At 37.9% G+C, this 25,904-nt stretch overlaps 1 protein-coding gene across 1 annotated transcript in view; it reads right to left on the bottom strand.

The window, feature by feature from the left end:
• The window catches only part of TPK1 (thiamin pyrophosphokinase 1), a 335,721-nt gene that overhangs the window by 152,345 nt on the left and 157,472 nt on the right, over positions 1-25,904 (bottom strand). The window contains exon 5 of the mRNA XM_082691650.1: positions 20,197-20,269. Coding sequence (XP_082547776.1) covers positions 20,197-20,269 — 73 coding nt within the window. The remainder of the gene's footprint in view (positions 1-20,196; positions 20,270-25,904) is intronic.

Raw genomic sequence — 25,904 nt, 5'->3', positions numbered from 1 at the left:
AATCACCTGAAGTTAAAGTGAAACTTTTTCTTTTTCCTTTTTTTTTTTTTTTAAGATTTTATTTATTTATTTGACAGACAGAGATCACAGGTAGGCAGAGAGGCAGGTGGGGTGGGGCGGAGGGGGGCAGGCTCCTTGCTGAGCAGAGAGCCCGAAGCGGGGCTCGATCCCAGGACCTTAATTAAGATCATGACCTGAGCCAAAGGCAGAGGCTTTAACCCACTGAGACATCCAGGCGCCCCAAAATGAAAAATAAATGTGAATTTAAGCAGCCCTCCTAAGTTTACTTACATGAATGGAAAAACTTTTGGAACTAATGATAAAACTACATTTTAAGTAAAATCAACTCAGCTCTTATATGAAATTCCTTTACAGCACCTTTCTTACCCAAAATAAAAAGAAGCATGAAGAGCTACACCTGCATAAATATGTCTCTTGGATTACCTTTTGGACGTAATGAAGTGAATTTATATGGTCTTTGCCTCTTCTACACCAGATACCTTACAGTGAGTGAAAAACCAGGATTCTATTTACGACTATGCAGCCACAACAGTGCCAGCTTGTTGGCACTCCTGGACTTCGACAGCTAGAGAAACAGTATTTCTGAAATGACACCTTATCCTCCACTGTCTTGCAAAGGCAAAGGCATGTAAAACCAGAACGCGGGACTTGAGACTTCTTAATTCCCAAATGTAACAATTCGTGGTCTCTCATAAACAGCTGAGTAAGGGGAAGTTTAATATAATCCAGTATATAAAGTTGCCATTCAAAGAGTTTTCAAGGATACAAAACACCCATACTGTCTCCTAAATTATTCCAAGAACTGTTCTCAGTAGATTTAGCAGTTCTTCTTTAACGTCAAGGTCTCTGTAAACGAGTCAAGCTCAACCTGGGCTTCATTCATTTATGACTACTGTCCTACAAGGTGATGATCAATGAAAAAATTAATTTCTCATCATTCAGAAATATACTATGCCCTAAAAGATATATGTCATTTTTACAAAATCATTGACATGTACTTTTCTGACCCTCAGAGTGCACTGAAATTTACTATGGTCACCAAGCAAGGGCATAAAGAAGTTGATTCGTCTCAGGTTAACACACTCTTAGAAGAAAGACATAAGCATATGCCAGAACCTGCAGGGAAATTATCAGGGCTGAGGAGATTAAACTGTCACCAAACCAAAAACAAACAAACAAACAAACCATTATACTGAAAGCTTGCTGAGGACAGGAATTACATTTCATGCATTACTATTTCTAGCGCATGGCACCAGTCTGCTATCTGGTAAGTAATAACAATAAATGTTTAACTGATATTATTGAGGAATAAAAATGTATGTTGGCAAAGGCGTAGGAGAGCATGGTATCTTACTACTAATTACTGCATTTTTAACAATGGGAAATCACTTTTGTCTTTTTAGGCTGACAATATAAATAATCACTCCAGCAAAAGGAAACAAAATGAGAAAGTCAAATAGAAATAGCGATAATACAACAGATGATTAACAGACCATTATGTTCACAGTTACCGTCACAGAATCAACACAGATCCACAGGAAAAAATTATAGTGACTGAGAACCCAAGAAATAATCTAGTCCCACTATAATATTTTGTAGATTAAGGAAATCAAAGTGAGAAATTTAAATTGATTTGCTAAGACATGGACAGGTGGGTGCAACATTGTCACATCTAGAAATCTTTATGATTTAGATCTAGGATCTAAGGATCTAGGAATCCTTTACTCTTAATGATGTGGAAATAAATACCTAGATAACCTGATGCAAAAAGGTCAGATAACATCTCCAGAGTTGGTACCCTGAGAATGGTATCAAGTCAGGCTATGAGCTCTTCCAAAACATATGAGCAAGGCTTTACCTCATCAATTTAAGACAGACACACATAAGAGTGTAAGTCAGGACATGGGAACAGATTACCAGAACTGAAAAATGCAGACTGTATCTAAACCAAGAACTTCTAGAAACTCTGAGGTGTTTATCAGCCATCCAGAGCTTCTTGGAATTGTCATGAGTCCACATGATTCTAATCTCATCACAGACGGAGAAGGAATTTACTGGAAGTGCAAACAGCCCCAACAGCCCTCACCAGGCAGCTTACAACAGCTAGAAAGGAGACTGGCAAAACAAAGCATTAGCCAAAGTGCAATACCAGGCCTTTGGCCAACTGAAGATGTCTTTACTGTTTTCTGGGTCTTATGGTAACATTAATATCTAAAAGGGGGGGAGGCGCCTGGGTGGCTCAGTGGGTTGAGCTTCTGCCTTTGGCTTGGGTCATGATCCCAGGGTCCAGGGATCGAGCCCCACGTCGGGCTCTCTGCTCAGCAGGGAGCCTGCTTCCTCCTCTCTCTCTGCCTGCCTCTCTGCCGGCTTGTCATCTCTCTCTCTCTCTGTCAAATAAATAAATAAAATTAAAAAAAAAAAAAGATCTAAAAGAGGGGAAATATAAAGCCAAAAAGAAACTATCAACATCCTGCAGACAAGGAAAAATGCAGAAATGCTCTAAAGTAGCAAGTGCTGCTAATCTATTATATATTAATATCTATTTAGAATTATTTATGATATAGAGTAAGACTCCATTTGTTAGAGTCAGAAGCCTTGGGTACTGTGAAGAATTCTGTGAAGAATTACTGTGGATTAGATGCTTAAAAAACAAAACAAAAACTCACACTGATCTAAGATTTAGCAGATATAAAAGCTAAGAAATTTAGAGTATATCACTCTAATAATAATACATGGTTTTTAATATTAGCTTTCTAACAGATGTATGTATATTTAAGAATACACAGAAACCTTCCAAAATATAAACTACAAAACTCCCTAAACCACATTTAACAAACCAATGTTCAAGTGGAAACTTTTGTTTCAACTACTACTGTCTGATTTTCCTTAGTTGCTTGGAATGTACTTTTTAGGATACAAATTATTCTTTTATGAGCCAGCAGGTGGCTCCAATCTCATTCTATGCACTTGCCTTATGAAGTTTTTGTCCTTATACAAATAGAAATTTAAATAGCTCAATTCTAATAATAAGTTCCCTTTATGGACAACCACTTTTTCAAGCTGGATTATTATTTAATATTGCATTTTTAATAATTTTGTTTTATACTAGAATTCAAAAGGAAAATATTTGGATTGATGTCACAAATTTTAGTCTGTGTAAATGTCAAGACTATTCTAATTTTGTTCTAACCTTCTGAAGATGAGGAACCACAATGCCCACCCTATGTCCTCCAAACCATAACCAAACATAAAAGGAAAAGCAAGAAAAACTAAGTTCAAACTAGTTTAAAAATTCTGTTCCAGTGTGTCGAACTGACCACAGATTTCCTCATCAGGTCTTTCTCATTCCCTGAATCAAAACCAGGAAAAGGCATATGAAAAGTTAATTATAAATCAATTCCCAGAGGCCCAGTCAACTACTTTTTAGGAGCTTACTAGTTGTTTATTCCTTTATTAAACTGTACTGTGTACAGAGGAAGTAGGAATCTACCAAACAGCAATGGCCCAGTGGTATAAATAAAAACATGAATATCATAATTAGTGAACATGTCAAATAGAAATATGTGTATGTCTGAGTGTAGGAAAGACAGCCAGTTAAGGGGAGGCTCCTTTTCTTCCTCTTTCCATACTAAGAAACTCCCAGCCATGCTTCACCACTATCCAGTAAGTGCCTGAAAGGAAGTCAGTCTTCTATTCTTCCCTAAGTTGCTCCTTTCTTTTTGATGGGTAGTGGGGACAGTGTGGGCATGTGAAATCCCATTTTGGTTTCGGGGCTGAACTACACTCTACAGGAAAGCCAACTGCAATACAGTGCAATGAGACACTCGGAAAATGAGCGATTAGCTTCTCCTCCATAGAGGTATAATAAACATCAAAATAATGCACTGTTGAGAATCATATTATAATAGAAAATATGCATTAAGAAAATAAAATAGTTTATAATATCAAGGAAATACCATGAGTTCATATTAAAATAACAGGTGCCCTAAGGTCCAGGAAATCAAAATTTAAAAACAGATATAAAAGGTGCAGAAAGATGCAGAAAAGTTACAAATAAGGTAAATTAATCCTATGGTCAACATGATAAATTAGCAGATTGGAGGAGACTGAAGACAAAAAAGAAGCAAACGTACTAAAGTTAACAGAAGTAGAACTTTACAACACATAAGGGAGTGTGCTCAGACAGCAAATGAACCAAAGTGGAACAAATCAGATAGACATATACACTGGCAAAAATGGCCATCTATGAAAATCCTTTTCTGCTAGTTTGGGAATGCATGATCTCCAGTCAAGAAGAGAAGACTCCATGTTCCTTGAGTACTGGGAAACTAACATCGGCATCACAGTTGCTAGGACGATACCAAGGCATGTCAAGCACTCAACAGAAGTTTGATGGATAGAAGAATGATGGATAGATTAAAAGCATCTCTCTCCTCATTGCACTAATGGTATGCTTCTCTAAAATATACACAGGGATAAGCCTCAGACAATGAATCTCACACAGAAAAGCAGCACTGTCATTATTTTTTCAAAGGCATGCTACTGCTGCCATAAGAAACTTTTGTATTAGGGCATGACTAATACAGATTCTTAAAGTGGCGACGAATACTAGTGCTTCATATGCAATTAAACCAATTAAAATCTAACAATGTTATCAAAGTTAACATCCAATGAGAGAACAAGAACCACCCATGTACATAGAGGCTAACAAACGAAGCACTATGAAGTACTACATAAATAATTCAGAATATCTTTGAATGAATTGTAATTCATTTCTTAAGACCAATGACAAGGAATCAAACTGACATCAAGGAACTAATAAAAATTTAGCAAAAAAGAGTTTTCAGGATATGCCCTAGAATGACAATAGCTCACTTCAATTTCTAGTAGTGCTAGCATCTATGGTTATAGCAAACACAAAAATGTGTGTAATATGTGTAATGCATGATCCTAATCACAGTAAAATCACAAATCACCTAAAACAGGGTTAGGGATGCCTAAGTGGCTCAGGGTTACATGTCTGACTCTTGATTACAGTCACGAAATCAGGGTCATGATCTCAAGGTCATAAGATTCAGCCCCACACTGGGCACTAGGCATGGAGCACGTTTGAAATTCCCCTCTCCATGTGCCCCTACCCTTACCCTGATTCATCACTGACTTATTAAAAAAAAAAAAAAAAAGGTTTAGTTCAGTGTGGCACACTTACATTTTTAAAAAAGAAAAAATGTTTAAACAACAAGGGTTATGCTAAATGCTTAGATTAACCAATTCAACGTATTATTACGATATCCAATTTCATTATTTTATAAACTATTAATAGCCTACTTTGAGTATTAAAATATTTTATTCAAATGACCAAATAATTTTATTATGTAACTTGTTATATCTACTTAACTACTATTAAATTATTAACCAAGCTATGAGCTTTAAGCCATAAGCCTCATGAAGGTGTGCACTGTGCCCTCTGTTCACTATTGCATCCCGGGTACCACAACCCAACACAGTAAATGGCAAGTAGGAAACATTTAGTAATGAATCAAGTCTCTTATAAAGGCCTGAGATCAATCATCACTTAGACGAGGATGAGCAGAGTTTTCTGCAAAGGAGCAGACAGGAGCTCTTTCAGGAGGTGCAGGCCATAGGGCCTGTGTCCCAACTATTCACGCTTCCTTTGTGTCATAAAAGCATCTATAGGTAATACAGAAATAACTAGGAATATGCGTTCCAATAAAACTGAAATTTGGAGGTCAGAGAATTGTCACATGCCATAAAACATTCTTCTTCTTTAGATTTTTTTCCACCAAACATTTAAAAATTTAAAAACACTTCTTAGCTTGCCAGTGATAGAAAAGCACAATGGGGCAGATCTGGCCCATGGGCTGAAGTTTACCAACCGATCCCTGACCCAGGCCCACAGTAAGTTTTTGTGATTACAGCCAAACCCTGTACATATGTGAGAAATTCAATAGAAGGGAAAAGATTCCGCCCTTTATTTTTTTTTTTTTTAAGATTTTATTTACTCATTTGACAGACAGAGATCACAAGTAGGCAGAGAGGCAGGCAGGGAGAGAGAGGAGGAAGCAGGCTCCCCACTGAGCAGAGAGCCCGATGTGGGGCTCGATCCCAGGACCCTGAGACCATGACCTGAGCCAAAGGCAGAGGATTAACCCACTGAGCCACCCAGGCGCCTCGATTCAGCCCTTTAAAGGAACCTCTGTGCACCTCGTTTTCCTCGTCTGTAACGGAACTAATCTGCCAGCTAACATGGAGACGGAGGTTCCACGAGCTCTTGCACATGAGGCTCCCCGCCCAACGAGGAACTCTGCAGATGCTCATCTCGGCACCCTCGAAGATTCTCCAGAAACATCAGAGGCTACAGTCAGACCACCTCACATCAACGATTACTAGAGTAAGCAACATATTGTTAATATTCTCCCAAGAACTTTGTGTGCTGCTAACTGAACTATTTTTGAATTTAGTGACAACTCAAAGAAATTATTACAAGGCAATGAGTGTCAACCTAACAGACAAAACCAATGCAGAAGTCTTTAGACTGTCGTTGTCGATGACTTCATCTACCATCTGCCAATAACTTAATATAAGTTAATGAGTTTTTACATTTAGCGCACACAAAACCTATCAGGTTATATTATGCTGACTCCTCTAAAACTCTTTAATGGGAAAGAAAACAGATCCTTTTGAAAAAAATTATAGTACCATATCAGTTGTTATTTCATGCACTATATCCACAGAGACTGGGTCTCATTAAAACAAGAGGCAAGGAGTGAAGTCTGGTGAAAGCATTCCCAAACCCACTGTTAGCTGACTCATTGTAGCTGAAGTCATTTGGTGCCCATCCATTTACCCAGGACAAGAAAGGACTTGTGCAAATTACCCTGAAGAGATTTTATGGGGCTCTGAGACTTCTACTGTAACTTTATGGCCTGAGTTTATAAGGTTAAGAATTCAGAAGTGTTATTTTCTCCTAGGTACCACATGCACACCGATTCTGAATATTTATTTGGAGGGCTTGCATATAGTCTCTCACCTCGCATAATTAAATGCAGTATGTATGTAGCTATAAAATCGAAGATGCTTTTCAATAACCTAAGATTTTTCCTAACAAAATGTAACCTAATTCTTTGGAAAATCAGAGAATTTTAAAACTATGTTAAAATTAGAATCTTAATATTGTAATCTGCTGATAATTAACTGTCTTCCTCATTAAATTAATAAAACCATAACTACTATTTGAGTACACCATTTGTTACAGGAGATGTTAGTCACTTTACAAGAGTTACGTTCTTGCATCCCCACAATACCCTTATAAGGTAAGTGTCATGATCACATTTAAGATACACAGACTCAAGTTTGGAGAGATTAAATAACTTGCCCAAGATCACACAACTGCTGAGGCCATTCTATGTGATCTGAAGCCCATACTGTTAACTAATCATACTTTGTACTCAACCCCGCTTAATTAAACTTTGGGTATCTTGGCAGATTGAAGCAGAAAAATGCCTTTATAATTTGTTCTGCACCTTGATTTAGTTGGTTTTCTCCAGTTTTAAGTACCTGAAAATCCTTTAGCTCTTCAAAGACATGACTCCTACCTGACCCCATGCTGTTTTCGTAGTAGCCCAAGGTATAAAAACCTCAGCGCGGCAAATGGGCACTAAATGCTTAGCTCTCTTGCTCTCCTTCTTTTCTGCTTTCCTAACGTAAAATATTATCACAATATTTATCATTATATTCATGAAAATTCTGCTATTTAACTTACCATTATGCTCAATAGCTCAGTCTATAAGTGTTTCTTTTGGCTTATTTTTCTTAGAATTAGAGAAAATGAAATTACCAAGAAAATAATAAGAAAATTGTTTATGATCTTTGATATATGTTGACGGGTGCTTTCTAGGAAGGATGAAAAATTCCATATTCCCACTCGTAGTAGAGGAGGGTAAAGAGTTTCTTAAAATATAACAGTAGGGAAGATAATTCATCATGAATTTCTTACTGTGAATTAATTTAATTGCTATTCTTGCTTCTTAATAAGCAAAGAAATCACTTTCACTAAGAGAAAGAGGACTTCACTGGAGAGCAAGGAAGAAAAAGGTAAGATAATTCTGGAGTGTGAAGCAGGCATGAAACGGGAAGTGGTTTATCAGATTGAGGACTGAGCGGTGAAGAACAGTTTAAAAGAAATGGACATTTCTGGAAGTGGAAATAGGTGTCAATCAACCTATTGTAAAAGAGGGTGTAAGAGAGGAGGCAAAAAGCTATCAAAGATTACCTTTCAAGTTGGCTCGGAAAACAAAACAGTTTACTATCCCATCATATTTTTTCTATTTTCTTTTTATTATGTTATATTAGTCACCATACGGTACATCATTAGTTTTTGATACAGTGCTCCAAGATTCATTGCTTGCATGTAACACCCAGTGCTCCATGCAATAGGTGCCCTCCTTCATACCCATCACCTGGCTAAACCATCCCCCCACTCCCCTGCCCTTTGAAATCCTCAGTCTGTTTCTGGAGTCCATAGTCTCCCATGGTTCAATGAAAAGAGTTTTACTGAGTATTAAAATTATGGCTCTCACACACTTTATTTTCCTCTATTTAATGGCAAAGTTGCCTTTCTTATTGTACATAAGCATGATAAACACTTAAAAATATTTTGGGGAGACAAAGTCAACAGTCTTCTAAAATTTGAATCTGTTAAAATATTAATAATGAGTTTCCATAATCATTCATTAAACTGAAGTGGCCAGGCGCTTGGGTGGCTCAGTGGGTTGAGCCTCTGCCTTTGGCTCAGGTCATGATCTCAGGGTCCTGGGATCGAGCCCCACATTGGGCTCTCTGCTCAGCGGGGAGCCTGCTTCTCCCTCTCTCTCTCTTCCTGTCTCTCTGCCTACTTGTGATCTCTGTCTGTCAAATAAATAATCTTTTAAAACAAACAAACAAATAAATAAATAAATAAATTGGACTGGCCAGAATTCTAACAAGAAACTGCCTGTCAGATTAAGAGTATAGCAGGTATAAGGCAAAATGACATATACTCCAGATAATCAAAGGTAAAGATCCAAAATTAGCCCAAGGTAGTTCTTAAGTTTAGTTAGACAAAACCAACTGGAATCTAATGATCTATGTTTCTGATATAGGTATGAAAATGGTCTTTTACTCTGTAGAAATGTAATCACAAAATAGCCATTTCCCATTTTCCTCTTTATTGTATAAAGCATACTATGGTAGATTGCTCCTTCCATTTTATTCACCAAACTTCTAAAAACAGTTTACTTTTAAACTAAAAAGATTTTTTTTTTATCATCAAATGACAGCCTACAAGTAATGATTTCTTCAGCAAGAATGTCACATGATTAAACTCTTAAAAACCCCAAGTAACAGGTTGCCTGATGTAATTTAGTGTTCTCCTTCTGGTTTTCTAGATCACGCATAAAAGAAAAGAATAAACGCAATTTAACCTTGTTGCAATTCTCCATTCAATCCCAAACATAAAGAGACATTCTCATCTAGTGCAATCTTCACTGCCCTGGGTGTTATAAGATAACCTTTCCTTTCAACACGGCATTGAATGAAAACTATAGCTTTCCAAACAAGAAAGTCACCACTTCCATTAATGGAAGTCAAAAGTCTTTTTAGAACAACATGGGGTCTTAAATGATGGCTTTTTTCCTAAAAGCAGAGCCAGAGTTCTTTTGGAAGAGAGTGCCCCAAAGTGTTAATATAGCAGGCTTCAGACTGTTATCCTAAAAAAGCTTTGCCTACAAGGTTGGCTCTTGGCTCACAACTAAAAACTTGAATGGGAAATAGTTCCCTTATACTAAAAAGAAAAAAAAATTTTTTTTTCCTTAAAAGCTAATAGTGGCCTATTGTGCCTAAACTGTTTATTCAATGTGGTTTATGCTGAGCAACTGCTTGCTTTCTTCCTGGGAGTCTGGAATTTTGATACATACAATGTACAGGTGTGGGTGCCCTACATATGGATGCCTCCAGTAATATTTTGGGGACAGAGTTTCCCTGGTGAAAATACCTCACACTTATTGTCACAATTTGATTAAGCACATCCGTGTGACACCACTTGGAAAGAACTCTTGGAACTAATGATTGGTTTTCTCCAGACTTTGTCCCCATATGCCTTTCCCCTTCACTGATTCTACTTTGTATCCTTTTGGTATAATAAATCACAGGCATGATTAGTATCAAAAAGACGAGAAAAAACAAGCATTGGTGAGGATGTACAGAAAGGGGAACCCTCCCAGCACTATTGGTGGGAATGCCAATTGGTGCAGCCTCTGTAGAAAACAGAATAGAAGTTCCTCAAAGAATTAAAAACAACTACCACGTAATCCAGTAATTCCACTTCTAGATATTTACCCAAAGAAAACGAAAATACTAATTTGAAAAGATATGTGCACCTCTATGTTAACTGCAGCATTATTCACAATAGCTGAGGTGTGGAAGCAACCTAAGTGTTCATGGATATAGGAATGAATAAAGAAGATGTGGTATACATACACAACAGAATGTTACTCAGCCATAAAAATCTTACCATTCATGACAATATGGATGGACATAAAGGGTATCCTGCTAAGTGAAATAAACAAGACAAAGGCAAATAATCGTGTGATTTTACTTACATAGAGAATCTATAAAGCAAATGAACAAAAAACACAGAGAAAGTTATACATACAGAGAACAAACTGGTAGTTGCCAGAGGAGCTGGGGTGGGGGGGGATGAGCAAAATAGGTGAAAGGGATTAGCAGTACAAACTTATCCAGTTATAAAAGAAATAAATCATGGAAATGAAAAGTACAGCACAGAGGATATGGTTAATAAGATGAGTAACTTTGTACGCTGATAGAGGGTAACTACACTTTCAGTGTGCACTGCATGGTGATGGAATTGTCAAATCACTATGTTGTACACCTGGAACCAATGTATTTCTGTCAACGATACTTTAATTAAAGAAAAAAATCACAGCCAAGAGTATGACTGTATGCCAAGTCCGTCCTCCTAGTGAAGCACGGACTTGGGGATGGTCATGGAAACCCTGGAAGCTGAGAGCTTAAGAGATTCTTCCTCATTTAGGACGTGTGAATACACTTCTGTTTGATAATGTTCCTGGACACATCCAGACCCTGCGATGTGCTCCTGGTGTGGATGTTGTTCCTTCACAGCCACTCTAAATATGCTAAGGAAAAAAGGAGCCTCCGCCAGGGCTCCCTGCCAAGTCTCCCCAAAACTGGAAAGTGAGGAGAGGGGCGGGCAGACAGCCAGCATCGGAGGTAGCCTAGGTGAGTACCATTGCCCAATTACTTAAAACTAAGTAGAAGCAGAAAAGGGAAGTTAAATACCACACAGAGAAAAGGAGGTCACAGAACTTCCGAGTACCTGATCCTGATCCTCACTTTGCTTTGAGAAAATTCCCTCCTTTCCTCTAGAGGATTATTGCATAGTGGTGAGAAAAAAATGTGGATTCCTGGGCCAGAATGCTTGTTTAGATCCCACTTAACCACTTCCTAGCTGTGTAAGCTTGGGCAAGTTGTACAATCTCTTTGTGCTTTCCATGGTCTCTATAAAGTGTGCAGAATAGTTTTGACCTAATGGAGTTTGCTGCAAAGATACTGTGGAAGCTGAGAAAATTAAGGCATCCCACCTCAAGTTTAGCTGATGTGGGAAACAGAGGCAGAAGAAAATCATTAAAATGCCTTACCTACTGACAAGCCCTTGAAACAAAAAGAGTGGCTTTCCCCTGGGGACTCAACTGCCCTCACCTTGAGGTTTTGCTAAGGACAATCCTAGCCTGACCGACCACCCTGCTCCAACAGGTCCAAACAGGATCCTGTAAGTCTACTTTAGGAAACGTTAAATCGCCAAGATAGTGTCGAGAATCGTTCCCAAGCATATGGCCCACTGATATACATCTAAAGGGTCTCACGAGAAGATTTTTACTACTGGTAATAAATAACCTTTCTCCCAACAATAGCTAGCCCCTCAAGGTCCTGGAGACCTTGATTCCTTAGAGACTTACATCATCCATAATCCCCTTTGTCCTCACCCATTGTCGAGTCCACCCCTACTCTGCCTTTAAAAACTCTGACTGTAATCTGGTTCAGGGTCCAAGTCCCTATTCTGCTGTTTCTGGTATACTTGGGCCCAAGCTCAAGATCGTCAAATAAGCCCTCATGTGATTGCATCGGTGCTTGGCTCCTTGGTGGTCTCTCGGACACGAAAACTCGGGCATAACAATACATGAATTTATAATTAAAAGTACATACAGAATATTTGGCATGTTGGAAGCACTTTAATATCATTGTTGTCTAATACTGTTATTTTTAAGCTTGTAGTGATTATTTTTTCCTATCAACTTTTTTAAAGGTAGAAGGAACCTGAAACAATGAAACAGGATTAGAACCATCCAAATACATTTTGACTTATCTAGAAACCAAAGTGCATCAGGTGTTGTAGGTAGTCAAACTCACTGAGAAATACGAAGGCAAACAAAATTACATTTTGGGCAGCCTTCCTTACAATGGTATTTTCCATGATGAATTTCCAAAAGGGGCATACAGAATGTCAAATTCCACAAATCCATTTGGTCACAGAAAGCTTTTTTTGTATCAGTTATGGTGTGGCACCAGTGGTTTGCTGATTACAGTAGCAGGATTACATATCTGCTTCTGTGATGAGAAGCTACTTCCTACTGAGATGAGAAGCCACTTCCTACTACGGATACCAGGATGAATGACCATAGACCTCAGGCTGCAGAGGATCATGGATTAACAGACACCAAAGAAGAAAATTATTAAAAAATTATATCAAACTCAGCAAGAAAAGTCCCAACAGATATAGGTGGGGAGCCAAGCAAGGGAACATTGATAAGCAGGGGTGTCCCATGAGCCACACAAAGGAGTGAAAGAGACAGAGTCACAGAGGCCCTAGAGAACACAGAGGAGGATTAGGAGAGTTGGGCAGTCCAGTTGAGGTCATTTGAGAGGCACTCAGGAGTTCTTAAAAAAGTAAAGCGCATAGACTTCCCCTTTTTAAATGCTTAAAATATGTTAAACAAACTCAAACAAAACAGGCTTTGAAAAATGTAGACCATTTAAAATAAAGTCAATTTGAAAGGACTATGATTGAGGCAAGCATAAGAATTAAGGTATATTGGAGAGATCCTTCCACTTAATGTCCCCTGCTTGTCTCATCATTCTCCTGGGGAGATGCTAATAAGGATGAGCTAACCGCCTGAACAATATAAAGTGAAGAACCTGTCACTCAGTTATCAATGGAAACTGCCTGTCTATAATTCCCTTAACAGAGGTTTATATCTCAACATATGTTAATTAGTCTTAATGCGCAAGCCTAAGAATTTACTACACTCGGGGGCTTTATTTTTTAAAGAACTGTACCAGTCAATGGAGTTGAGCTTTATACAGCCACATAGTTTCCTCTGTATGGTATAATAGCCAAACTGGCTAACATTTTACAATTTCTAACAGCCCAGTTTGCCATTTTCTCTAAATTAATTGGACCACATCTAAAAGTTGTTGGCATGTGGCCAAGCAGAAGTAGAAAAGAGATACAGCTAGGAGGAGGAAATAATAAGATTCATGACCTTCCATAGATTAATAGAGATGTTTTTAACTGGAGATTAAAAATATCTCTGGAGATTTTATGAAATTTAAATAGAATTGAACCTGAGGCATTATCAAACTCAAAAGGATATTTTCAGTAATTTTTATTCTGATTTATTAAATCTAGGTCCATAAATTGTACACTTACGGAAATAAATGGATTGAAATCTTTTTAAAAGCAGCATTACTGAGAAAAGTATTTTTTTTTTTAAAAAAAGCTCTTATGTAAACAATTTTAGACAGTAAAACCAAATACTCCACCTAAGAACTTTTAGAGTACTTCTACATGTCTGACATTACATGATCATTATTACAAGTGTATGAGAAAGCCAGGGCTGATTTAATTTCACATGCCTTAGTAAGACTTCCATACGTGCAAGCTAGCAACTCAAAAAATAATTCATACAGTTAGCCCAGGAAATCATGACTTTACTATTTATAAAAATCCACAAACTACAATGCCAAGACTCAGTGGTATCTGACGTCTCTGCCTGAGTACGATACCTAGCTCTACCTGCCACCCCCACTGTTTGAAAATCAGTGTCCTCATCTTTAAATTTGGATTAATACACAAGCATTTCTTGCTTAACACTTATAGTCCATTTATGAAAAATCAGACGTTCTATTCAAATGTCAACCAGAAGCCAATTTCCCATTTTTCTTTACAGGTGAAAGTAAAATCTGAACCCAAAACCTCAGTCTCCAAAGATGTAACAGAAACATTTATAGAAGTAACAGTCATTAAGATGAGATGTAAAATGATGAGCAACTTTTTATTGCATAAAATATTCCTAATATCTTATAGTTCTGAAAAGGAGCACAGGTTAAAAACATTTAGACATACTACCCTCGTCTTTCAAGAGTAGTCTTCAAAAATTTGGGTACAGTCAAACCAGTGTTAGAGGATGAGAAAACCTCATTAAAAACATTGATTTAGTATAAGATATTCTTCAATAATTCATCTATTTGCTTAAAAAAATTATCTTTCTAATTCTGAAAAAGATATAATGAAAGACAAGGAGAATAATATGCCTGGATCTCTATTTCTACTCCTGAACTTACAGTGCTAGAATTATCTGGTAACCTAGAATGCTCTTGTTATGGCTTTAATCAAAATTGGTGGTTTGGCATCAGCCTAGCCTTTCTGCTAGTCTTATTCATCATTTATACCAGGGGTCACGTATGTTTTCAGTCAAGTCTTGCTTTTTTAACTTCAGTTCTACCAGGGTCTTTGGCCCACACCATGTTGTAGTATTTTTTGACCACTGTTGTGACACCATATTGTGTTATTCCACGACTTGGAAGGTTTATCAAAGAACATAAAAATCAGAACTTAGATCTAAAGTCCTTTTCCTGACTTAAAACAAGAGTCATTTTCACCTGACAGTCTAGCACAAGGCCTTCTGTTTATAGTAACACTTTTTGGAATGCCAAATACTCATCTGTAGCACAAAGGAAGACATCCATAGGCTACCTACACCCTTGCTAATTTTCTATTACCAAATCACCTTGGTTCTTCAATGTTCTGTCTTGGTTCAATCCTATGTCCTATAAACAGCGTTTGTCTAATTTAATAACTTATTAGTTTGGGCATTCTTAGTCTGGCCCAACTACTGCCACCCCAGCACTGAGGGTGGAAGGGAATGGCATGATGGAAATGTGAAGGCACACTGTCTGGTTAACACACTGACTATTAACCTATTGGTGTGACATTGGCATTGATTCCCAGAGATGCTAAATACTTTGTGCAAGCGACTTGCCCAACAGGTCGGATAGAACGTCTTGACACGCAGCAGTGGCAGCTGAGTCTCAGTTCTTCTTAACAGAAAGATTAAATCTTTCTATTCTTTCAAAATTCTTCTTAATAGAAGTCATGGATATTGACCCAAGAGCTGTCTCTGACCAGATCTGCCATTTTCTTTTGAGTCATTTAAACTTTATGGACCTTAGCTTTTTCATCAGAAAACTGGGCTACATAACATTGTTTAATTTTGTATTGTATTTAAATTATTGTATTTACACGATTATATTTATATTTATCAAATATATTTCATTACATTTATCAAATATTTTCATCTATCCTACACACCTAGATTTTTGGAAAAACCTTGTTATTTTATGGCTCTTTAAGGCACTTAAAATACAGCTACGAGTTCCTTAGTCTCCTAAATATAAAGGAAACATGTTTGAAAACCCCTCCTCCTACATCTAGTCAAGAATCCACATGTCAATCAAAGCATATCAGGAGCTCCACGATATAACAGTTTCTTCAAAAGTTCTCAGGTAGGGCCCCTGGGTGGCTCAGTAGGTTAAAGCCTCTGCCTTCAGCTCAGGTCAAGATCCAGGGTCCTGGGATCGAGCCCTGCATCAGGCTCTCTGCTTAGCAGGGAGCCTGCTTCCTCCTCTCTTTCTCTCTTTCTGCCCGCCTCTCTGCCTACTTGTGATCTCTGTCAAATAAATAAATAAAATTTTTTAAAAAAAGTTCTCAGAAAACTAAAATAAATGTGGGTAATTTAGACTGGGTAATTAAGAAGGCTGAAATAGCTGATCCTTGACTTGAATCAAGGAATAGTGACTCAGAGAGTAATACATAAACAAATAAAAATATCAGGGGAAAATCTATAAGAGACATTCTTCATTCAGAGCTAGTATCATGAGCCACACAGGGAAGAACTGAGACACAGGGGCAAAAGGAGAAACGCAAATATCTTTCAGCTCAATCTGAAAAGGAAAGCTTTATGGAGTAAATTAAGAAGGCATAGCATATGCATTTTTATGGACCTAAGGAATTAAGTGGTGGACTTAACTCTCCCCTACATGTCTAAAGCCAAAGGAATAAATAATTAAGACCTATGAACAAAAAGATTAGTGGTTGGGTTGCTTAAAGCAGGTTATGCATATGGGGCGCCTGGGTGGCTCAGTGGGTTAGGCCTCTGCCTTCGGCTCAGGCCATGATCTCAGGGTCCTGGGATCGAGCCCCACATGGGGCTCTCTGCTCAGCAGGGAGCCTGCTTCCCCTTCTCTCTCTCTTTGCCTACTTGTGATCTCTGTCAAATAAATAAACAAAATCTTTAAAACCAAAAAAAAAAAGCAGGTTATGCATATAAAGAATCAAAGAAAGAACACTAATAGCTAATGTTTTCTTCTTCCTCCTTACATATCACTAATTAAAGACTAGGAATCTATTATGACATCCTTAAAACATCTTTCTCACTGCCTAACACTCAGAACAAAGTCAGTCAGATGGCATGGTAGCCAGCCTCCAAGATGCTACCAAGGATTCCTGCCATCTGGTATTGACAACCTTGTGCAGTCTGATCCCACACTGTACCAGGGTTGGTCTGTGTGACTAGCAGCATCTGCCAGAAGACATACTAAGACGGCATATCACTGCTGAAATTAGGTCACGAGAAAGACAGCTACTTCTGTCTTGGGCTGGTTGTCTTGCATACATGTCCTTCCGACTCCCTTCTCCCCTCCCTCTCTGGACAGCAAGCGGCCATGTTGAGAGCAGCCCAATGGCATAGAACTGATGCTTCCAGTCACTAACCACTGAGAAATAACAGCCAGAGAGACCAACTGGCAATGACATGATCCATCTTAGAAGAGAATTCTGTAGCTGCAGTGCAGCCCTGATATGACCGAAAAACACAGCTACACTATAACCTCAGGAGAAACCTCGAGCCAGAAGCACCTAGTTAATTGACTTCATATTCCTTACCTGGAGAAAGCGTGTGAGATAAAAATTGTTTGCCATTTCAAACTGCTAAAATTTAGTATAATTTATTCCACAACAATAGATAACTAATGCAGATGGCAAGATCTGGGATATAAAATATTCTGTTTAAAAGCCAGCGAATCAAATACTCTAATACTCTATATATTAGTGTTCTCAGAAATTAGGCAGGCAAACCAATTTAAAGTTTTGTATAGTCAGGAGTGCTGGGTGGCTCAGTGGGTTAAGCATCTGACTTAGCTGAGGTCATGATCTCGGGGTCCTGGGATTGAGCCCATGAGGAATCTCCTTGTTCCTTTCTCTCTCCCTCTGCCCCTCCCAATGCTCATGCTCATGCACTCTCTCTCTCTCTCAATAAGTAAAATCTTAAAAATAAAAAAATTTTAATTTAATTTAAAAAGAAATAAAGTTTTATATAATCATGCAAGTTTGGGTTTTTCCTTTAAGTCAAAGACTACTGGGGAAAAAACTATGTGAATAAATGTTGGCTGAGGGCGCCTGGGTGGCTCAGTGGTTAAGCCACTGCCTTCGGCTCAGGTCATGATCTCAGGGTCCTGGGATCGAGTCCCGCGTCGGGCTCTCTGCTCAGCAGGGAGCCTGCTTCCTCCTCTCTCTCTCTCTGCCTGCCTCTCTGCCTGTTTGTGATTTCTCTCTGTCAAATAAATAAATAAAATCTTTAAAAAAAAAATAAAATAAATGTTGGCTGCAAAATCCACTTTATAATTTTAAGAAACTTAGCATTTTAAATTCCTTCTTTATTTTACTTTCTTCACTACAGTCCCAGCTTCAGCTTCACTGAAAACCCAGAGCAGGTAGAAGGGAAAAAAAAAGTATTTGAAAGCAGAGATAACCTTCTTTCATTTGTAAAAGAGCAGCCTGAAGACTGCCTAAATTGGAGATAATGGTTTATATGAATCGTGTGAGATGCAGCATTAACTTGTTGTCATTAGCATCATTATTAAAACTGTAGCTAAACACTCACCATGTGTTATACGGGGCATATTAGCTATATAAAATACATCATTGGTGCCCTCTGGGAACAGATCAGAAAAGTTCAAAGCTGTGAGTTCCCACTGATACTTGAAAAAAACTGGATTGCACTATATCAATTTATAACTACGCAATGTAGGATTTATTAGATGAGCTAATCTTACTTTGAAAACTATACCTTAATACATAAAAATTAGCTTTGAGGTTAAAGAAATTGAAGCAGAAGTTATAAGAGAAATTCATGAAATTGTAGTTAACTCCAAATTTTCCTGTATCCTTGACCTCATTTCATTGATTTCAGAAATTGAGGAGCTGGCCTCCCCTCATTTTCTGTTATTTCCCACCGTGCATAGGAACGATCAGACGGACACGGCAGCTCTAGCAAGCCGGCAGCAATATAAGAGAAGGGGAGAAAAGACATCCGGCCAGATCTTCAACTTGTTTCTAAGTCTGCTTGCTCCTGCCTCTCCTGTTGTTTCTTCTGCTTCTGAAAATAGGATTAATATCTTTGAATTTATAAAACTCTGCATTGTAAGCAAGGCTGAGGGCTTTCCAACCCAAAGACGTTGAGGTATGGAGTTAATGAGAAGTGAGGCTGTGGGGAATGAACGGAAAGATGCCAATGTTAAAGTAATTGAGCATGAATATCAAACACTGACTTGGGAACAGTCTTCATTTGCTGATGGCGAATCTGATCAGCTGGTGGGCAGAGGGAACATGCCCAGATCTGCATTCACTGCCAGCCCCAGAATTGCCAAATCATAACAGCCTCTGCATTAGACACTTGGTGTCTCTGTGTCGCCATTTAGAATCACGTTTTCCTTTTTCTCCTTCCTTTCCTCCTCCTCTCCTTTCTTTCCTTCCTATGAAAGTTTCACTCCCTTTCTTCTTTCTGATTTATCTCACTCATCCCCATGCCTTATAAAGAATTAAAATTTTTATCTCAGTAACTGCAGTTTCTTTTACAAGTGTGCGATTTGCTAATACCAGTTCAGAAGAATACAGATGACGGTGTTGTGGCTGAATTACTGAGCTATAATTTTTATCTAAAAAACTCTGCATTGTCCTCTAAAACCAGTAAAAGCTTAAATTATTAATTACTGTAATACACTCCTATGTGTCTTCTATCATTCTTAATTGGATCATATGTGCATTCTTTGTAGCAGTAAGGATCTCTGGGAGGTTTGCACAATAGTGATAAAATGAACACTCTAATAAGTGGTATGTCATTATTAATTTCAAGTTGTAATGAATAGTTTTATTCAGAACAGGGTAATGACAGTTTTAAGAAAACTAAAATTAAAGACAAAAACTGGTTCTCAAATTTTGGGGACACATGATTATGCATTTTGATAAACATTCATTTACAAGTCTGTTTATTAGTTTACAATGCAAACAATAGACAACACTTAAAAATAAGTCAACTGGGAACTGGTTAAATTAAATACAGTGTATACATTAAATGAAATTAAAAATGACTTTTGAAAAATATATATTAACTAATGAGGTAGGCAGTAATAGTATATTATTAAATAGGCCTATATAAACTCATTTAAAATACATACGCATGAAGGACTAAGTATTAATGAATATCTGATGGTGAAAGAATTACTAAGCCTATGTTTCTACTTGTCATTTTCTAAATCCTATTTCAATGTGTATTACAATTGATATAAAATTTTTTTAATAACCAAAAAGTTTCTAAATCCATACACATACCCCAAGAAAGCCAGAAAGAACATAAGAAAGGCAATCATATATGAGATCTTAAATATAAAGTGTTTATAGTTTACCTTGACAGCATAATATTCTTTAACTTCAGGCCTAATAGAATCAAAGTCTCCACTGATGAATTCAGGCAAAAATCTGAAACAAAGAATTCCAAGTAAGTCAACTAATTAAGACTACTTGTTTGTTAACCTTTAAAACTGTGCCAAGAGGATGTCTTACACTCTTGGTTTCCATACAGAATGGTTAAGAGTAACTCCACATACCCAACTAATACATGAAACTAGTCACACTGTCAGTCAATGTTCATCCTGCTTCAACAACAAAAAAAAGATTATTGGTTTAAAAAACTCCCAGTTCAGAGGCAGCTGGCTGGCTCAGTCAGTTAAGTGTCTGCCTTCAGCTCAGGTCATGATCTTGGGCTCCTGGGATCGAGCCCCACATCAGGCTCCCTGCTCAGCAAGGAGTCTGCTTCTCCCTCTCTCTTCCCCCCACCCCCTTGCTCATTCTTTCTCTCTCTCTCTCTCTCTCTCTCTCTCTGTCTCATTCTCTCTCAAATAAATAAAATCTTTTAAAAAAAATACAATAAAATCCCAGCTCAAAAACCCTAAAACCTTTCCATATTACTTTCTACATATATACAAACCTTTACATTATTGTGCCTCACACAAGCTCAGAACTTGAACAAATTTGAACAGAACACGTGAGGAGGAGGATTACTCATTCTCTGCAGAGCAGGAGTCAGTTCAAAGACATTTTCTAGATGCACTATTGGCATACTTCTAGAAACAGGAGGCTTCTAGACAGGTTTGAAATACTACACAAATCACTAGGGAGAGGGAGAGAACTCCCCCAAACGAATGCTTCTAATTACATCATAATTGTCTCATTTCTCTTCCCTACATTTATATTTTTTTAGAACTCTTCCAGAAAGCCTATCTTACTCTATATAAGCCATCCTTTACTATTTTTACATAATACATTTGCATGACCTGGTAGGATTTCTTCCAACTTAAAACTAAGTGTGGAAAATGAATATTTCCTGGATTTCTCAGTGCTCCTACAAAAAGCCTTAGTCTCCAGAGCCTCTGAAAAATATATTATGTAAAGAAGGGAATGTGTGCCTTCATCCTCCAGAAATATTCTACTTTTCCCATCCCATGAGAAGTGGCTCTGCAGGTGTTTATTTACCTGTTAACTATTCTGATTCAAAAGAATAATAAAACTTCAAATATGTCTTCTCAAGAGGGCCATGTTGCTACGTAATAGACTAGATCCCTAGCTAAAAGAAGACTAGAGCTTTAGTTCGCTGAGTATTACATGTCAAGAGTTGAAGCCCCAGAACTTGGGTGCCTCTCTAAGTCAGAAAAGTCAAGAGAGAGAAGCTCTTGGCTCCTGGAGAGATTCTACTGATATACCAATGGGTTGGGGTTAGGATTCAGGGTCATAGAATTTCCAGGACTCTTGCAAGAGGGTAGAAGCTGCCACAACCCACTTAATACATTTAGAGAGAAAAATCATATTTCCTCTTCTTTCCCATATGAACGGTGCAGCTACAAGCATAGGACAATGGGCCTGGCTGTCACTGCAGGGCCAAAGGGTAAGAACAAGAGCAATGGGGACTGAGGTATTATGAAACTAGACTCAGAACTCCTTATATATTCACTCAGGATACAATTAATAAAGACGAACATGAAAAACCCAAAACTAACTCTGTTCTTTCAGGCACTTTTTTTTTTCCCCCAAATTTTGACCTTAACTGGAAGTATTACTTCTTAGGTCTAACCTAATCTAACTAATCTATGTCAGACCAACTCTTCTTTGGGCTCTATATCCCTAGGACAAATGGTAAGAAGTTCTACTATAATGATCTGTACCGCTTGACGTGCTCAGATTTCATGGTTGGTTTAACCAATGATAGTAACCTATTGAAATGTCTGGTAATTAATAAAACTGTGACATTCATTGAATATCAACCATGTACAAAAGACTGTACAAAAGACCATAGTTTATCTCAGAATAAAGCAGAATTGGGAAGTACCTACGTTTTTAAATCACTTGCCTGGTTTCAATATCTTCCTGTAAACTTTTCTCCTCAAAACATACCTGGCCACATATCAATTACTTCTAATTTCATTTTATACCTATCAAGGTAAATACTTTTTACTCTATCCACATGAGGACTAAAAATAGACTATTAGCTCTTTCCTGTTTTACCTGTTGCAAAAATTCATGAATTTTTTAAAGTTTCGTTAAAATGCCTCCATCAAAACAAGATGGGATTAGGAGGGAGACAAACCATAAGAGACTCTTAATCTCACAAAACAAACTAAGGATTGCTGGAATTGGGGGGTAGGGAGAGGGTGGCTGGGTTATGGACATTGAGGAAGGTGTGTGCTATGGTGAGTGCTGTGAAATGTGTAAGCCTAATGATTCACAGACCTGTACCCCTGGGGCAAATAATATGTTACATATTAATTTAAAAAAATAAAAAGAGGGGCTCCTGGGTGGCTCAGTGGGTTAAGGCCTCTGTCTTCAGCTCGGGTCATGATCCTGGAGTCCTGGGATCAAGCCCCGCATCGGGCTCTCTGCTCCTCGGGGAGCCTGCTTCCTCCTTTCTCTGCCTGCTTGTGATCTCTGTCAAATAAATACAATCTTTAAGAAAAAAACAATTAAAAAATAAAAAATAAAAACAAAAAAAAACCTCCATCAAACAACGTTCAAACACCCATAGAACAAAACTCATACAGATCTCAGAATATTATTGCTTGCTAGGGTCTGAATGTTTGTGTACCCCTAAAATGTGTATGTTGAAATCTTAACCCCTAATATGATGTTGTTAGGTGGTGAGGTCTTTAGGAGTTGAAGAAGTCAGAAGGGTGGCGCTCTTGTGACTGGGATTAGTGCCCATGAAAAAGAACCCCGCACCACCACCGCCCCGCTCTCTTATCCCTTCCACCACATCAAGACACAGTGAGAAGACAGGCATCTATGAACCAGAGGGAGTGGATCTTATCACACACTCAATCTTGATCGTGGACTTCCCAGCCTCCTCAACTATGAGTAATAAGTACTTGTTGTTGACAACCATCCAGGCCACGAGATTCTCTGGAGCAGCCGGCGAGGATGAGGCATTCATTGCTGGACAGGGTAAAAGGAATTCCTCCAATATCCTCATTATCCTTTGTAAGAAACGGAGATCCAAGAAGTCAAGTGATTTTTGTATGGACAGCTAGTATCCAATCTACTTCACCATGTAAAGCAGCCATTCAAACTTAGGACTCTGGTTCTGTGCAGTATGAATCACCCAACTTCCTCATAAAACTGACTAAATATTGCTCCACAAATTTTAGTCCCTCAGATATCTAGAATCAATTTGCCAGTTTCCAAATATCATATTGATTTTGACAATAAATAAAAATGAAAAATAAAAACTGATACACACAGGCAACTAGTGTCTGCCCCCTTAGGATATATAATTTTAAACAGAATTAGATCTCTTTTTATCGCATACTGTGAATCATGAAGGAAAGTAATCATATAAATTTACTTATATTTTCATATAAAATATTAATAGGAAAACAAACATATTGATAAAAGATAACTTCTGGGGCGCCTGGGTGGCTCAGTGGGTAAAGCCGCTGCCTTCAGCTCAGGTCATGATCCCCGGGTCTTGGGATCGAGCCCCACATCAGGCTGTCCGCTCTGCAGGGAGCCTGCTTCCTCTTCTCTCTCTCTCTGCCTGCCTCGCTGCCTACTTGTGATCTCTGTCAAATAAATAAATAAAAATCTTAAAAAATAAAAAAAGATAAAAGATAACTTCTAGTAACTTTTTAAATATAGTCTTTTCCTATATAACATACATGCCTTAAAAATAAACAAGGAAAGAAAATGAACAGGGATACTTACTGCTAAGTAGGTTCATCCCAAATCTACACCTGATACACAGGCCAAGATGACTACAATAATTATAACTTTTTGTCATACAATAAAGTAGTTTTGGAAACTTCCTGAAATGTGTTTTTGGACAGAGCAATTAAAAGCCCAGCTCACATTTTGGAGGCATCGGTTGCCATGGTACTCCGGCATTCTGAAGAGGCACTTACTGGGGATGACACTTCATAGATATAGAGGTACAATGTTACATTATAAAGAGTTTACGCAGGAAGATTGTTTCACAACTCTTTGGAGACTGACCGCTTATATCAAGTGACGAAATGTATAAGGAATTCTGTCTCCACTGACCATACTTCTGTACACTGTTGGCATCGATCAGACCAGTACACCTCGTCTTGCTATCCTCAATCTAACGGCACTGATTGGCTGGTACTAAAAGGTGCTCCAAACACTCAATAAATGGTGTGGATTCCCTTGATTTTTACATTTAATCTTACCATACTTGCCACTCACTAATGACAAAATAAAAGTTCAACAAGAGCCAAGATAATCAGTGAGCTAAAGATCCATCGCATATAATAATCAAGAGGGAGGCTGATATATTTAGAAAATATGCCTAAACAGGATGTGTGAGCACCGAGCACACAAATGCTGGTAATACTACAATAAAGTAACAAGGTAGAGGAGAAGGCAGTGGGTGGGGATGGGGAGGAAATGAGAAGAAGAGGGGGCAGAATGGGGAAAGGTGGTGGGAAAAGGGGGGGCAGGGAAGAATACGGAAGGGGGGGAGGGAATAGAGAGCGGACAAGATGGGAAAATGGTAAAAGGGAAGAGAAAGGCCAGGAGAAGGAAGTCAGAGCAAGACAAGAGTGGGAACGAAGCACTTATTACAAACTTCCTATTACGCCTCACCACTACTTCCTAGCTTGCCCCAAATATTGAACTTTTCTGAGACTCACTTCTTCACATGTAAAATGAAGATAATTTAGAGTGGTTTTTAAGATTAAGAGTTAATCCATGTAAAGCACTTAGAAAATGCCTGGCACACAGTAAGCACGATTTTAAGCTCTTTTCAGCTAAAATAAAAGTTATTACTAGAGAAGCTAAGTAACATGCCTGAGGTTACAAGGCTAATAAGAGCTAGAGCCAAAATTCAAACCCAGGGAGCCTAATCTTTGTTCTTGGACAGCTAAGTCTACAGTCTTCCACGTATGCACATTTATGAAATGGAACCAGACTTTGTCATGGAGAAAGTTCTCTATACAACCACACGACTCCCTTGCAGATTTTAGTAATCAGTGTTAATGTGGTCAACTGTTTATTTTAGAAACGTATTGGCGAAGCAGAAGAGAACAATTTGCGCTGCTTGCTATAGAGTAAAGATGGGATTTGATTAAAGGAATAGGTTAGGAGAAAAATGTCTGAGAACACTGCTGAAAAAGAGTAGGGCTACACATACAAGGCAAAAAATGGTACTCTGTCTAAAGAAAGGAGGGATTAATCAAAAATTTGAACTAACATTCTCTGCAAAACTGTACAACTTAAATTAGGGGAGGTGGGCAAAAAAGAGGGTAATAATCCAAAATATAATAATGAAAAATGACTGTGTATATAGAAATAATTAGTTGAATTGTCTTCATAAGTACACCTCTAAATGTAATAAAGGTGTCAAAAGTTATTTAAATATTTGTATAATTTTGGATAAAAGGGACGTTCTGAGAAAAAACACACAATGACTAATCCTATCGCGCTATATAAAAATGTAACAATGTGCTTATAAGAAAAGTATAAAGTAAAAATATATTTTTATATATGCAAAATATATAATGCATAAAGACTGCTATCCCTAATATACAAACAGTACTCCAAAGTGGTA

This window comes from Mustela nivalis (assembly GCF_964662115.1).
Source record: "Mustela nivalis genome assembly, chromosome: 12".
Classification (NCBI taxonomy): Eukaryota; Metazoa; Chordata; class Mammalia; order Carnivora; family Mustelidae; genus Mustela; species Mustela nivalis.
The sequence above is the reverse complement of the archived record's forward strand: the minus strand, read 5'-3'. Positions and strand labels throughout refer to the sequence as shown.